Source organism: Dunckerocampus dactyliophorus, chromosome 9 (assembly GCF_027744805.1).
Source record: "Dunckerocampus dactyliophorus isolate RoL2022-P2 chromosome 9, RoL_Ddac_1.1, whole genome shotgun sequence".
Classification (NCBI taxonomy): Eukaryota; Metazoa; Chordata; class Actinopteri; order Syngnathiformes; family Syngnathidae; genus Dunckerocampus; species Dunckerocampus dactyliophorus.
Genome location: NC_072827.1, coordinates 11767006 through 11784427, shown reverse-complemented (window position 1 = coordinate 11784427; position 17422 = coordinate 11767006). Strand labels below are relative to the sequence as shown.

General features: G+C 40.3%; 1 protein-coding gene across 3 annotated transcripts in view; it reads right to left on the bottom strand.

The window, feature by feature from the left end:
• The window catches only part of epha3 (eph receptor A3), a 147255-nt gene that overhangs the window by 61808 nt on the left and 68025 nt on the right, over window positions 1-17422 (bottom strand). For all 3 annotated transcript variants that reach the window (XM_054787917.1, XM_054787915.1, XM_054787916.1), the window contains exons 5-6: window positions 15054-15413; window positions 6179-6303 (exon numbers count right to left, since the gene is read on the bottom strand). In XM_054787917.1, the coding sequence (XP_054643892.1) occupies window positions 6179-6303; window positions 15054-15413 (485 nt within the window). The remainder of the gene's footprint in view (window positions 1-6178; window positions 6304-15053; window positions 15414-17422) is intronic.

The window sequence follows — 17422 nt, the reverse complement described above, 5'->3', positions numbered from 1 at the left end:
CCTCATCCACAAATCCATCAAAGTCCTCATCTTCTGTATTCGACACAAACAAAGCCGTCTTCTTTTCCGTCCGCTACTAGTCTGTTAACTTGTCAGTGTTATTCCGCTCCGAAGCAAAGAAGGAAACTTCTCCTGTTGCTTCTGCCAACTTTATTTATTGAACGCGGCCACCAGACAGCAGCTCAGAACACACACACATCTCTCAGCATCGTCTCTCCTTCCTGCTTGCCCACAAGGCAAAGGTTAAACAAGCCCCACTACATAGCTGTCCAGCCAATGCCTGTAAGAAATGACACCGTTTATTTCCTGGTGTGCACTGGTCAATACTGTAATGCCGCTTGTTGTGGGGAAGGAGAGACTCACGTCGCAGATGCCCTTTAATGGCTTTATTAACAGCGGAGAACACTGCAGGACTTTACATCCACGCCAACATAAACACACTTCCCAACTCTCTCCAAACTCACAGCTAGCACTGAGCCTAGCTCTCCTGCTCGGGACACCAAGAGGTGAATAAATGTATTGCAACTAATGTGAAACTGATGAGGGGTAGGATTAAATAAGCTTTGCTTCTTCCTACTCCTTTTTGGACATGCAAAATTGTGAATTGTACTATGTGATGTGCTACTGTTTGACTCATGCATGTTCAGGATTAAAACCATGAACCATGATAATAACAAGCCTAGTAGTGCTGTACAACTTTTATCCGCAGTCCGCAGTGCCCTCTACTGGTCAACATTATTATTATTTTTTTCCCCCACCCCTTTTTTTTCTTTTTTTTCCTCTTCTGGTCAACATTCAAACTGGACGCCAACCTGTCTATAGAGGCCACCTGTCTATAGCGGCCACTTTTGCAGACTCCCTCTAGTGGCCGCTATAGACAAGTTTGACTGTATATATATATATATATATATATATATATATATATATACTGTATATATATATCAGGTTTGTGATATGGGTGAAAACGCCTATTATTAGTATGACATTTTGCCTTTTTTTTTCCAAAATATTTCAACCTTCTTAAAAAAATCTTTGTAAATTTTCTTTTGGTAATTAAAACTGTTTTACCAAAATATTTGGACTTAATTTGAATAACATTCAAAGTTTTTCCGCAACCTAATTTTCCAGAACATTAAACTTAATTTTGTTTTGTTTGTTCGTCATAATATTACCAGTTTATTCTTGTAAGATTGTGACTTTTTTTCTCGAGGGAATGCAACCTTTTTCTCTTAAAATTTTGAATTTACTCTCATAATATTACAGCTGTTGTTACATGATAACTTATTCCCCAATCTAATGCTACTAAAATTACATTATTTTTTCCTCATAATATTACGTTATTCTTGTATTTTTTTCTCTTAATATTTTGACTTTATTCTTCTCAATTTACTGCAGATTTTAAAATTTTTACTGTAGCTGTTGTTGTTTTTTAGTTTTCTTGTCAAATTATATTTTTAGAATGTGCCAGGGGGGCCTATAAAAAAAAAAAAAAAACAGTAGCTGACCGCAAATGGCCCGTGGGCCACACTTTGGACACCCCTGAAGTAGAGGAATAAATAGATGAAAAATGGGGTACAGTTTTAATGCTTTAATGCTTTTCAGCATTCACATAACTACATAGGTTAATCATGACAAATAAAACAGTTACTGATCATTTTTTAGTATTCAAATGAGTGCCCAATAAAGCGTTAAATGTTTTCTTCTAAATCATTGTACATGATATGCCTTTTTTAAATCCTTGAATCTATATTTTGATAAAACGTGTTGCGAGGAGAAAAATACATTTATAAAAGTTACAGAAACGGTTATACGACCGGATGGAGCACACAGTGTTTCGCATGAAAATGCCCAAACCACAAACAAAATAGAGGAACATATGGTTTTTCGAACACATATTATCATCCTTTTACTGAATGTTCTTTCTTTTCATCTCAGTTCTTCTATTCTTCTGTCACACCAACTTTTTTTTCAATGTGTGGATTTGAGCTTATGTCTTCAAAAAACTTTGTTTGTGCTCCAATGTGGCCTTAAGCCTTGGCATGCAAGTTCACCTAAACCAGCCATAGGAAGAGGCCAGAATCCGGTGTTTTTATGGTGGCCTCCCACTGGTGTCCTTGTTCACTCATCTGCATGGAAGAACCTTTTGTCTGATGTTTAAAATCCCAGGCCGCTGTGGAGAATCCCGTGGAAAGTGTGTTGGCGTTTGTGTGCATGTCCTTACGTGTCCCTGGATGTGGCTAACAAGGATTCGTGCAAAGGCCCTGCACTTTTAAAACCCGCTTTTTCAATTTCTTCTTCTTGTAATGAAGTAGCATTTAGTGCTGTGTGCGAATGAAAAAGCCCAGTATCAGTCATTAACTTTTCCCCTTGCTGTTTTCCAGCCATGTATTAGCATCTTAGGTAAGGGTGGCTGAGCACCGAGCAGAGTTTAGAGAGGACACCGCTTCTGTCTGCCTACTAATCAAGAGATTAGGGGCCAGGGTTGGCACTCAAGCAAACTGTGATCTGGGGCACACACACACAATGAATTTACCCGAGTGACTAAACTTGCATCCATGGCTAATTTCACCATCAAATGTCAGCGATAGAGCAGCATCGGTGCTGAAAGCCAGCCTAATTCGTTCTGTGCTAATTTCTCTCACAGAGGAATGAACAGGACCGTTTACTGTCTGCCATAAAACTTGGCTCCATTAAGGAGAGAGGACAGGATGGATATCGCTTCATGCTGGTATCATTTTTTTCTGCTGATAATGATATCGGTGGGGAGTGATGCGTGCATGCTCCAGCGACAAGCTTGCTAGCTCAGTACTTTGCTTTGTTTTATAGGGATGTTTGTGCCACATAGAAATTTGCAGCTTTCTAAATTGTATCATTCTGTATGATCGGACCAAATCAGTATGAACCAAACACAAACAGTTAGTGGTTTTGTCCGCAACGTCTCAGAAAAGAGACAAAAATGTTATTGACTGTTCCAAAGTCAAAGCTGATGTGACTCATAATCTTGTTTGCACACACACAACACAAAGATAATAGGTCTGCTTTCATGGATGACAAAGAACATTTAGAAAATATTAACAATATCACACATGTCTAGAAAATACTTCAGGTGAGAATAAGTAAGATGGAGTATGAAAAGGGAAAGACAAACACAAGATGAAGAAACCCTATATTCAAACTGCAGGATGATGATTTTTTTGTGTTAAAATCCAATTTTTTAATGTAGTCGTTCACAACAAGAGGAGGCAGTTGAAGTGGCTCGGGCATCTAGTCCAAATGCCTCCTGGACGCCTCCCTAGTGAGGTGTTCCAACATGCCCAGCCGGGAGGCGGCCCCGGGACACACCTAGGACACGCTGGAGGGATTATGTCTCACAACTGGCCTGGGAACAACTCGGTGTCCCCCTGGTGGAACTGGAAGAGACTTCCCTACTGAGACTGCTGCCCCTGCGACCGGGACACGGTGCAAGGAAGTGGATGGATAGATGAGTTCACATTACCAAAAAAATACGGCTTGTATTTGTTTGTAATGTGAATGCAATGCGTCCGGGAAGTGACGCACAAACACGGTACAGTGTTTACGGAAGTCTCCCTGGTGCATCTCTGACAATGTCAAGGATTTTGTGCAACCGGAGTCAACAGTTTCCAACGCAACTGTTAAGCAAATTATTTTGCGTAGGAGTTTAAGAAGACAGAGGGCAGAACTTTTGGCTATGGCAGTTTGACATGTCTGTTTCGAGGAGCGTGTGGGTGGATGTCGAAGCCAGGAGTGGTGGAACATTAATGTGAGCCGCTTCACTGGCACAGATTTTGAAAATAATTCGGATGACAAAAGGAACTTTTGCCGACATCTGTGAGTACCTTTTCCCAACTCTGGAAAACATGTCTTTCGATGATGTATGAGTCAGATACACGCGACCCGAATGTTCAGACTGCAGTAGCATCCGATACATATTGGTTTTTATATCTACTGTACATACGAAAGAGGCCTGGGTCGCATTTGAACAAATTGGAATAGAACTGCTCACGCTGATGCAAAAATCAGATACAGGTCACATATGAGCACAAAAAGGCGGAATTGACCTGCAGTGTGATCATAGCCTTCGTCGACACATACACACACTACATCCCAACCCTCACCGATGGTCAAGAGCTTTGGGTAGTGACCGAAACAAAAAGATTGTGGGTACAAGCGCCCAAAATGAGAAACTCAGAGTAGAATCGCTGCTGCTATGCATTGAGAGGACCCAGAAGAGGTGGCTCAAGTATCTGGTCAGGATGCCTCCTGGATACCTCCCTGGGGAGGTGTTCAGGGCACGTCCAACCAGTAGGAGGCCTCGGGGAAGACCCAGGACACGTTGGAGAGACTTTGTTTCTCAACTGGCCTGGGAATCCCTCAGGATCCGCAGGGAGGAGCTGGACAAAGTTGCCTGGGAGAGAGAAGCCTGGCCTTCCCTGCTAAGGCTGGTGCCCCAGCAACCTGACCTTGAATAAACGGAAGAAGACGGATGGATGGACATTGTTGACAAAATCAGGTGAGAATGTTGGATAAGAAATGGAGATAAGCACTGAAAAGTTTTGGGCTGATTTTAATTGGATATCCTTGGATAACATCAGGCAATTTTCAGAAACACAAGAATCTTTTAAAGTCTGATTAGTGATTTACATTAAGATATAATCACACTTCACCACATTTCCATATTACATTTAACCTTCATCTTCCTGACGAGGGTATAGACCCAAAACGCTTCCCTTTAAGTTGCTTCTCACAGGTGTTTTAAGTCCGTAGACTTTTATTTTTAGCACTGATGTTTTTGATGTATCAGAATCCTTGGAGGACCCTTGTCAAATACAACCAATTCTGCACATGCAGTTTTAATAGTTTAAACTATTTAGAGAGTTCATGTTGTGTGTGTTACGTTCTCAAGAGAGATAAAAGGACGGGAGTCTTTGTCAGTCACATATCAAACACGGATATCCTCTAGGCTATTATACATAATTCCTGAATCATATTTAGGTGATTTTGTCTCTCCTCTAGTGTCAGATGGGACAGGCTCAGCTCCCGACAACAATATTGATGACAAACAGCAACACAATTCCCAGTCTTGGTCGGCTCAAACCGGGAAACGAGAGCTCAGTTCACCAAACATCCATGTCCCAGAACGTTTGGCTTATAAAGTACTGCTGCAAAACTAAAATACAGTGGAACCTTTGACAAGGTCAGACAAAAACCTAAAAGTAGAAAACCAAAGCAATTTTTCCCATAGGATAAAACTTAAATCAAATTAACCTGTTTTAGATGCCCAAAAACATGAACAAAAAATAAATTTTTATAGAGAATAACTATCATTGTACATGTAGAAAACAATGTGAAATTATTATAAATGACAAATAGATGGATGTTATTGTTGATGTGGATTTCCTGGACGTCCTGGTACTCGCAAGTTATTTTACCAGTCATACTCAACAATAAATGCACGGACAGTTAACCCGTAACGCTTAGGGTGCTTCGTGTGGGGTCTTGATTTTACGGAACGATACAGTACAGGTCAAAGGGACTCGTTTGTTAAGTGCGATATTGTATGAACGAGACAGTGTATGAAAACCAAGGTAAAGTTTTAGCAAAAATCTTCAACAAAAACAATCATGCGAGAACTGGGGCGTATGAAAACCGAGGTTTGACTGCAGACAATTAACAAATATGACCTTTAAAACATGTATTCTCACACAACGCAAAATATTTTCCGCATATTAGTATAATGAGTTAAATTATGGAACTAATTAAGCAAAGAATATGCCAATATGTGCCATTTGTAAAAACAGTGCAAGCCTTCGAACTAGAATACCTTTATCCTGCATTTATCTATATATTATTGATACATTAAGCAAAGTTGTTAACTCCTGTATTCATTTGTCTTTATTTATTTGCATTTATTTACTATTTAACGTGTGAAACACAGTTTAAAAAATTGTTACTGCTGGAGAAGGGTTAGGATAAAATAAACTACTTCTTCCTACTCCTTCGTGGACATGTTAAATTGTACATTGTTGAAGTGTAAACATGTGATGTTCCTGAATGTAAATTGGTAGGCATGTCCAAAACAAATTAACTGTGACCATGACCAAAAACCAGGCTGACAAACACATGATATAAAGTATAAACCCATCTTGTCAGTACCAACCTTTTCATAGTATTTGATCTCGTAGTCGAGGATAATGCCATTGGGTCTCTCTGGCTCCATCCAAGACAAGGAAACACTATTTCGTGATGTCTTCTCCTTTTTGATGACTATTACCGGAGAGGGAGCTGGGGTAGAAACACAACGAGAGAAAAGCAGAGAATGTGAGACAGTGAGTTCTTCTATAAAGAGGTTCAGTGGAAGTTCAGTTGCCGGTGTTGCATCCTGACAATTGTCTATGGTTCCTGTTAGCCTAATTCAGTTTTCTGCCCAGTGGGGCCCACATTAAAGTACATAGTCCCGGATTCGTGGGTTGGATAAAGATGATTTACACAAAGTAGCAAATGCAAACAACACACACTCACTCCCAAACACACAGTTCTCATGCAGAGACAGAGACGTACACAAGAGAGGAGAGTGCTTAGATCTCATATTTCAGTCTAACCGGTGTATATAACTAACATATCCAACCTAAATGAATACATGATGTCTCCTCCAATCCCCTGATATGGGACACAAGCGTACTTCCTGTGTGCCCGGTTTTGTTTCGCTTTGGTTGGGCTTAGTGTACACAAACACACTGAAGGACCATGGCTGGGTTACAGAAAGATTAGAGTTTGGTTAAAAAGTTCCAAGCCTCCAACAGACGGACAGAGGACTCATAGACCTTCATTCTTTTTATTAATGAACTTTTTGCACTTCATTATGTCTTAGCGTGAGGCAGGCTCTTCTGGTGGAAATGCACCGAGGGAAAGAAAAGCCTTTACCACTTTTGGGGCACTTTTGGTCTTAACCAAAACCATCATTTAGGATAAAGGCCATCTTAACCAAAACCATCATTTAAGATAAAGGCCATCTTTGAACATGTCAATGGATCTGCTCCTAAAAAAGTGACAGGGATAACTAAGCAGCGCAGTTATCTTAATTTTGGCTGAAAAACCAGAATCAATATCCCAGTGAGCCTTATTTTGATTCTGGAGAAGGGTAAACGATTGTTTGCCTCTTTTTACTCCTCCCAATAATCCGTGAAAGCGTTAAAAGGTAAGGAATTGTTCTTTCCTTTTTATTACAATAAATTACCGTGATAAGTGAATTTACGCAAAGTAGAATTTTTTTTATTAATAGAATATTTTTGTTGTTAGAGCACAGAAACCAGTTTACAACCCTGTTTTAACATTATTAGAGCCCTCTAGAAATGAAATAACTCCTAGTCACCCCTTTACACTCGTATTACCCAATATAGTAGATATGATAAGAGAAAATAAGACATTTTAGACACAATATAGACTCACACATGTCAGCATTGAGTAAGTTCCTTGTTGTCATTTCTTTTTTACTTCTGGTTTTTGTACAGTACTTCCTGCATGTAACATTACCGACACCTAGTGACCAGTGTAGAATACTACATATCATCACAACGTCTTTGAATGCGTCTTCTGGATGCCTTATATTTGTATTTAGTTCATTATTATCAATTTGAATGCTTGAAAATACTTAATCTAGGTGAAAAATACATGCAATTTACTTAAATATGCATAGTTTTGGACAATAGGCCATAGTTAACCACGAAACAGCAATAATTTGTCAATTGATATATTTTTGCCAAAAAACGTGACAGAGTAAAGCGCGAAGTGGCGAGGGATGACTGTAAATTTGATTTATTTGCAAAATTCATAAACTTGCTATAGCACTAAACCGACAAAACAAAATGTAAACAGCTAATAGCTAAATTATTATTTTTTTTAAATATAGGTCATCTATTGAAAAATTTTACTTTTTGTTGAAAAAAATGAATAAAGGTAATTTGTAATGGTGATTGAATGCTGTGACAGTCCCAATTACTACGAGAGGAAAAATAATTATTCTTTTTATATACATACAAATTTTAAATTAGAATATTATTTTAATTTTTTTTGCAAATTTTGTTTATTACTGCTGCATGCATTTGAAAGTCAATGAATCATCTTGTTTTGGTTGGTGTCCACTATCCACATACCTCAGGAGGTTCACATGGTCCCACTCTAGTCATTTTGTGTCCCCCCCACCTCCCTTTTTTCAGTCTCTTTCTATACGCTCACTTTCTCATTTCCCTCTTTTTACTGCTCTCTAATTGCCAGGCAGCTGCGGGGCCTGCTCTGCATCTGAGGCATTGACTTTTAATTTTATTAGACCACAGGAAAAAACATGTTTGTCTTTGAAATGTTCAAGCTTTGGTTGATTGGGATTATAAAGCCAGTGTGTGTCTTTGTGGGCACGGGTGTGTGTTTTTGTCTTTCGGTGCATATATACCCATGTGCATATCTGCAGGAAGTTTTTTTTTTCTTTTTTTCTATAATGAATCCAGATGGAGAGAATCTGTTTCCATACCCCCTGCTCCTCTTCTCCTCCTCTCCCTCTGGTTCTGATAGCGGGGTGACGCTGGGCTTTATATTGGCACTGTGGTTTATGGCAATAATGATTTAGTGCGTCTGAGCAGCTTGGAGGCATCACCACTTTTTTTCTTCTTCTCCACTTTTTGTCCCTTCTCTCTTTCGGCATGTCTATTGCAAATCACTTCATTTGTTGTCGCTTGCTTCGTCTATAGTCTAACTTTAAAACTTATACAGGACGCCAGGTCAATAATGGCTTACAAACTGGCCCGTGCGGCCATTAATAAGTGATTTAGGAGTCTCTTATGAGAGTATTTGTCATTCCTAAGGACCATTAGCCATGGAGCACACTGTAACTCAGTGACAATGTAGGCCTAATGCATTGAAGTCATTACTGAAAGTAAATTAAAGCCTCATTAAAAAAAATATTGAAAAAATAATTAAAAGGGTATTCCACAATATTGTATAATTACCCCCCTAGTTATCTAATCATTGTGCGGGAAACCCCAAATTGCTTAAACCATCCTATTTTTGTTCAATATAACATTGATATACTCTAACTGGCCACGGCATTTGGTACGGATCCAAAATTCAGCCTTTAAAGACGGAGAAAAGTGCTAAACGTTTGCATCCACCCCTTTATGCAGGTTCTACTGAGAATCTGTATTGTATTTACAGTATCTGTACAAACCACTGTATGAGTTGCTTGCACAGGCGCCGTTCTCACATGAATAAAGACACTAACAGACCTGCCAACCTTGAAGAAATTTCACGAGCATAGTCCACCCTGCTGTGTCACTTTTGCCCAATTTTGCTCACAAACAAAGCAAAATAATAACAAGCATATCTTTGGTGTACCTCTCACGCACATGCAGTATGTGTCTCGATGTTGCCAATAGTGAGCATATTGAAGGATTTTAAGATGTTAAAAATGACATTTAAGCATGATTACTTATGTAAAATCACGGTCTAAAACACTTACTTTTGACGAACATTTTTTTTCTTTTCTTTCTTATTTCTATACACTCCCCCAATGTTGATTTCAGATATTCTAGCATACATTTCAGATGGCTAGTACATGTTTAGCATACTGTATATGCCTTGTTTTTCTCATTCCATTGCAGTTCAGAGGGTTACACTATTGGAGCAAACTGCTCGAAATGCAGATCACAGGTACAGGTTGTCAACACAGCGATGACCATGAGTTGGAGGGCAAAAAGATGAGAGGAGGAAATCTATCTGACAGCACCTTGACAGCACCGCCTGGACACACTGCTACCACCCAGGGAAATACTTAATCCATCTTTTAACAGCTTTGGCATCTCTGTGTGTGAGTAGATCAGGTAGGGCTGGCGCGCCGACATACTTAATCCTTGTAAATTCCCAGGGCCAACGGAGAGTGTGCAGCTGGAGGCGGAGATATTCTTTAGGCTGAGAGACAAGTGTGCATACGTGGGGGTGTAGTCAGGTGAAGTGTGCCTTGTTGTCTTTGAGCTTCAAAGCATGTCTCTGCTCTTTGTACGATGATCAAAAATGTGCAAAACTTGATCTCTTGTGACAATCACTCAAACTTTAAAGATAGTTCTCAAATAACACTCTTGACTATTTGCATGTCGCTTATAATTCTTACCATAAATATACAGTAAAAGCTTTCTCGACCACACAATCAAAAATGTGTTGCTGTAAATCTCCACGGCCCTCTCTTCAAGTCAAGACATACATAAGTGAACAAACATACACAAACAACTATATGTGCCACTAATCCGTGTCCTGTCATTTGAAACGGGTCTGCTTCTTATCATGTATAATATAGTACAGCTGGAGCCGCGCCGTGTAATTACAGCGAGCATTCATACAAATGTTTTGTAACTTTAAGTTCACACGATCTGACTGCTGCCACACGATCATATAGACCGTAATCATCCCACATGTTTGCCTTATGTAGGGTCTGCTGCAGCTTCACCCCCCCCCCCCCCCCCCCCCCCCAACTGCCGTGGGTAAAGCATGCAACATTAAAAACATAATAAGTTGGGATTCAATCATAGCATTGTTTATCGTGCAAAATACTCGGAAATATGCAGGGCACTTGAACGCCTCATCACCGAACGGCGCAGTGCTTGAAAGGAGAAAGTAGGCAGACAGTTACGAGTTGTTCTGTGTGCATTCGATCGACAAAGACACCAGACACACACACATACACTACCAGTCAAAAGTTTTAAAACACTCCAATTTCTCTGCCGGAAAAAACAAAATTTTTAAATGTTTAGATGGTCTGTCTCTTTTCCATTGCAAATTCCCTTTTTTCTTTCCATTTTTGTAGCAACAAAGCATTTTCTCCAGTACAATGCTGTTCAACTGATGTTCACGAGGGTATAGTACCACAGTTTGTTCCGAACAATGTTTTTATGCAGACAGAGGAGGTAGTAAGTCCTCCAGAACTTGGAACACCTGTAGGAATTAGATGCACCAACTGCCAAGGCTTGATCAACCTCCAGCTTTTAATTTGTTGACCCATTTTGTGGTCCCTGAAACAAGGCCTTTTTGTGTAATTCTGAAATAAACATAATTTTTCAGTTTTGGGTAACCTTACCTTTTTTTTTTAAAGCTCTGGCACTTCACCACTTACCTTTGTACCATTTCAAGCTATTCATTGGACTTGAATTTCAATAAATAAATAGAAAAATTGGGGTGATCTAAAACTTTTGACCAGTCATCTTTTGTGTCCCAACTCTAAAAGACGGTCTATCCATTCTTCACAGAGACAGAGTCACCAACGCATGGATGCTTTGTTTGGCCACCACACTAGTTTGTTAGACGCATTGTTTAGCCATACAATAACAGCGACAGTCTACAAAAACCAACACGATGTTTTTTGTCGAAAACCCAATCCTACAAACACCGGGGCATACAAAAATCGAGGTTTGATTGTAACTCTAAATCATTTAATCACTCAACCGGGGGTTGGACGTCTATACCTTTTTCTCTTTATCTTGAATCTTGATTTTCACAAGATATTTCTATGCGTCCATCTTTGTGGATCAGTTTAGGGATGTCCCTTTTCTGTTGCACCTTGACTGTGGCCCAGTGGAGAGAGCAATATCCATAGTCCAATATATCCAAGAAGTGATTCCAACAGAAACATTAAAAAAAAGCTTTTATACTGTAATGGCTATTGCCTCTCTGTAGCCTTTCCTGGTTCTTTGGACCGGGTTGTTATCGCAGAAGCCAATGATCACACAATTTAAAAGGTTTACAAACTGTATTAAAAATAAGAGCAACATATTCGGTTACAGCGGTGCACTGTAGCATCAACGAGGAAGATCGACAAAGAGCCCGAAACGAAGTACACAAAATCTTTAGCAGTTGCCGCGCCCCTTTAGAAAGTGAAAGTTAAGTTTGTGTGAGTGAGACCAACACATCTGTTGTCTGTCTCTGCTACCAGTGTTTTCCCATTAGTCATATGTAAGTGTTCTGCAACTCGGATTGCGCTACGTGCATACGTGTGTGTGCGTGTGTGTGTGTGTGTGTGTGTGTGTGCATGTGTCATGAAGTGTGAGCTGTTAGACTGACAATGTACTGAGATATTAGACTGGAATTAAAAGTACAATAATAATAATAATTATTATTATTATTATTATTATTATTATTATACAAATTCACATATTCTATTTTTACTTCTTGGACACATGTAAAGGCCAGATATCCCCCCAAAATAATTGCCTATATAGTGTATAGAGGGAAAAAAGCGTAATGCCAGACTTTTTCCATTTTTAAACCAACTATCAGCAACTGCGACACAATGAATAGCTGAAAAAAGGGAGAAAAAATCTCACTCCAGATACAGACGACACTGAATCGAGAAAAAACCCCTCAAAAGACAGGCAAGAACAAAACTGTGTGAAAGTATTGCAAAATGCACATTTAAAGTGTGTTGTGTTTTGCTTTAAGTCAGTATTTTTACACCTGGAATGAGGAAGCGCCACGTCTCTTTGCCTGCTCGTTCTTCCGAGCGCTTTAAAAGATGGATGACATTTTTTTTTAGCCCATTGTTATACTAAAACTACTTGTAAAAAGGATGACATTTTCATTTCTGACATATCAGGCTCCTCCAGGCTCACTGAACATGATGGTGTTTACTGTGGTCTAGTAAACATCAAGGACTTATAGTAAGTGTAGTGCAGGGACATTAAATTTAAGGTTAGATCATTAAATAAGAAGCGAAGGGTGCTGATAATACGCTGCACTTTGTTTTCTTTGTGCACCTGCCACAACTTATCACTTCAAATGTCATCCGGGTCGTGCTGTATCCAGAAGGGTTGAGTCGAGACAGCGTTCAGCCCTCACGCTACGTGCTAGATAGCGTGCAGTTTGTTAAGGCTCCTTTGTGTCTCGTGCCTCCTTGCCTTCTCCCTCCTATGTCCTGCCGCGTGTGACCTAGATATCTATCCTAGTGTGTCATCTGGAAGTAAAAGACAGTTGCTGGAGGAAGGATGCAGAGGTGTATACTTTTTGACACCTGTGGTATTTAAAAAAAGGCATGGCGTACAGTTATATATTAGGGGTGTAACGGTATGGCGTCCCCACGGTTTGATACGTTTCTCGGTATTAGAGTCACGGTTTGGTTCATTTTCCGTACAGTGAGGGTACAAAATACAAACCATAAAACTACTTAGCTAAGAAATCCAATTCTTGAATAATCCTGGAGCCCCTTAATCTACTTGGTCTGGAAATTGAATCAAACGACCAACAATAAATACAGACACCATGGTAGGTCACAAGAAAAATGAATGATATCTGACAAAAGAATTGAAACTGTCTCTGATGTGTCTAAACAATATCATCACCACAACAGCTGCAGCTACAAACACAAATATAAAAGCACAACAGCCCCGCCCAAAACAGTGGTTCTGTTGCTGTGCATACTTTCATCCCATGTGCACGGGACAATAAAACTGAGTAAACGAGTATCAGACATAAGAAGAAGGGTCAATATTATGTACTTTGCTGTACATGCCTACCCTCGTATTCCACCGAACATGTTGGACCGCCATTGTTTCAAGTGTTTTTTATTTTATAATCCTGAATTGACCTGATTCCATGAAATTGCTGCATCTCTTCGTTGAAGGAGTCTTTGTCTCAATTGGTAAGCAGGTGGGTGATTCCCGTGAGCATCAATAGAAGGGTTGTGCCCATTTTCTCCTAAACCATCTGTAAAAATCCTAGTCCTCATGTAACCGCCAGAAAAACATACGTGGGTGTTTTATCAAAGCTTTGGGATACAAACTTGCATCCCTGACAAAAAGTCTTTTGGTGTCTGAAACTGAAGGTTTTTGTTCAGCTTCTCTTGACCCAACATTTAATTCTAGACACACCTTAAAGAAAATGTGCCCAATGTGAATTGAATGGACACATGTGTTGATAATCTTGATTGGCCATCCATGCGGTTTGTCTTGCTTGTTCGCTGTTTTTCTGATCTGTCATTTGTTATTTTCATAGCCTTTGGCCTGTTGCTACCGTTTAAGTTCTGTTTTGACCAATCAGTTGTAACCCGATACGGACAGAGCAACACTTGGCAAGGTTCCTACGTGTCCTGGAAAACCCGGAAAATGATGAGAACTAATTTTCCAGTCATGGAAAACATATGAAAAATGAGAAAAAAGCTCAAATGTCCTGGGAACACTGAAGTCATCCTTGAAAATGATATTTGTTCCCCCTGCCTCATGAACGGATGCTAGCTGATTGAAAGGTATGCACAGGCAGGTGTGTTGTCACCTTATTTTCAGGGCAACATTAAGGCTTCTCTGCTTCTGGTTGGCACAGCACTCCATGTGACACTACCAGACAGTCAAATTTGCTTTTGCTTCCAATTGGCTTTGTTGGTAGATTTAGAGAATTGCCAGACTTTGTGAAGGACTTAGCTCCTGGAGACAAAACCAATGACTGTAAATTGAAAGGTGTTGATCGTATCGGTCCGTGTGACTTTATAACTTGTCTCTGTAGTGTCTGAAAATGTCCTGGAAAAGTCTGGAGAAATAAATTCAGGCAGAAAGTGGGATCACTGCTCGGTAGTGGCATTCTCAGGGCATTGGATCACTCGCAACTGGACTGTTCAGGTTGTCTTTGAGGCCGTTACTAAAGCTGTTCTATCTGGTCAGACTAGAGCTGTCCCACGTACATGTTGAGCATGAACTGATGAAGCCTGCCTGAGTGGGAAGCCAAACGTCTTCTAGGACAACAGTCAGTTGCAATCGATGGGATGCCCTGAGAATACAATGACCAGGATGAATGACACGCTTGGTAGTGGTAGTTCCGCAAGGGATAGCCAAGGCCCTCTCCTGATGTCAGATGTCAAAGTTTATGATCTTTCTGTACACAAGTACTAAATCTGTGTTTTAAGAGGGGCAGAGCAACAGAGTCAATTTTGGCATGCTTGTGAAATACGCCTCAGCACATGCTGTGGGAATAGAATATTCACCGGGTATTATCTACCATCTGCTTTAACATCTTACCGGCTTGATTGGTGGTGATGGTGACAGCGGCATACTGCCTCATCTTGGGCGCCAGTAACGAGACGCCATTCTGTGCCTCAATCTCGAACGTGTAGTTGGTGTGAGCTAGCAGGTCTCCCACCGTCACCGTGGTGTTTTGTAGGCCCGTGGCTCTCGGTAAAAAGCGTACATTGCTCCGGCAGGGTTCACACCGTGGGCTGCCACCATTGCTTCCGTTTGCACCTCCAGCACGACATCGTTTGCAGAGGACAGTGAAGGTGATGTCCCTGCGGCCGCCTGTGTCCTCTGGCCAGCTCCAGTCTAGGATAACGGAGGTCTCGTTGATGGAGGAGATAACGTTACGAGGAGCTGAGGGAGGGCCTGGTGGTCAGAGAGGAGAAGGACATGAGTAGGAGGTGAGAAGAAGAGGAGGTCATTGGAAACTCAGGATGTGAAGAGGAAGCAAAAGTGGAAAAAGGTGAAGTCATGAGATGGGGAAAAAAGGGGAGCAGTGCAGAGAAAATGACATTTAATGGCAAATGGCAAATCCACTCACCGGCTATTTTATTGCTGCGATGTAAGCCAATACATCAGCTCAGCAGCTTTGAATTGTACTTTTACAAGGCTTAGGATTTTACAGTTTTTGTTGGCAACAACAGAAAGGTAATAACCTTCCTCTAATGTTTATTCCTGGTGTCAAAGTAAATGGTGGTTTGTGAGTGTTAAAAAAAGGTCCTGACTGCTATTAATGTGAAGATTTCCCCCCAAAAACCTAAATAATGCAGTGAAGTATGGGACTATTAAGACCAAAAAAGTCACTAATAAATTAGTTAGGTCAGTGGATCCCAAACCTTTTTTTCTGGGCCTGACTTTTTTGGCTATGAAACTTTGCAGCCCTCCTTCTTTCCCCATAATATCTCTGTGGTCACACAAATGTGATGATGCATGTCATATTTATCATTTTCTTTGTTGATTCTGTGACTTTAGTTCTGACATGGACAATTTTTCATATTCAAGGCCAACACTAAAGGACCTCAAACCACACCTCCAGCTGTTGAAATCCTTAATCACATTTCACGTGGTTGCACAATTTATCTTTTCTGTTTCAGCCCGTGTATCACTCTGTGTGTCCCAAAAGAGATGAGTTCTGTCCAGCTGACCAGATGGTGTTTAGGTAATAACAGCCTGTCATGACAGTTCTTCTAATTAGGATTCTGTCCATTACTGAGGGTCTCCATTTGCATGTTCTACTCTTCTCTTGCAATTGGTGAAACATGATGAATGATTTTCTCCCTTCGCACTTTAGTAATAAATTAATACGTAATCAGACATGAGGGAACGGGCTGATTTATAGTTTCATGTGAAATGGATTTTGGACGGCTCGCAAGACGAATCTGCAATCAATTCGCATCAGAGGAGGACAAACAGAATTGTGTCGGGAGCCGAAAGGGTGAATAAGCAATCGTAACGTTAGTGATCTGTGAATTCATTACTTCATTTGCTTATTGCCATTGTTTTATTTAGTGTCGATAGATTTTAATATGTTGATGTCACGATAGATTCTCCTTATATTTGAATTCACACATTGAAGGGTCAGAAGCTCAAGCCAACATCCAGATTCCTACGGAGTCCATAAGGGGACATGATTAAAAAAAAAATCCAGAAAAACTTTTGCAACATCCTGAGGAAGTCTTTAAAGCCTCATAGGTCCTCCTCCATGACCGCTGCTCATTTTATGATTGGCAATCAACAACATGTGCAGCAACTGACTCAAAAGTACCAGAAGTAAACAAATGCTCAAAAAACTCGGGATCTCTAAAAGGTTTCCCAGGAGCTAGCAAAAGTTTCGCTGGAAATGGCTTTATATATATTTTTTATTTTACAAAAAGCTAAAAAAGTGATACATATTATGTTACATATTGTGTTATTAGTTATTAATATCAGCATGTCAGCCTTTTGCTCTATTTTCCCATTTTTTGCTGATTTGTTCGTTGTTTTATTTCAACAAAGTGTCGCGGGCCACTAAAAAATGAGCCATGGGCCGCGCTTTGGACACCCCTGCTTTTATAGCGTGAGTCGAGCGTGAAACCTGACGTCAACTCTATGAGCAACCACAACTGTCATCGATTATTTAGCTCATGAACTTGTATGGTAATTAAAGAGAAAAAGGGAGTGTTATGGCAACTGGAAATAATCGATGCGTGACCACCATCAGTGGATCCAAAATTGGAAGAATAGGCGTTTACGGAGTTGGGCTGTCCGCCCTCTGAACGAGTCATATACAGCCAGGGAATAATACAAGCTGACCAATCACAGCCTTAAAGGTCAGCTTCGGCGCAGATCAAGGATTTTTTTGGAAGTGCACGTAAAGCTCCGCCGATGGTTTTGAA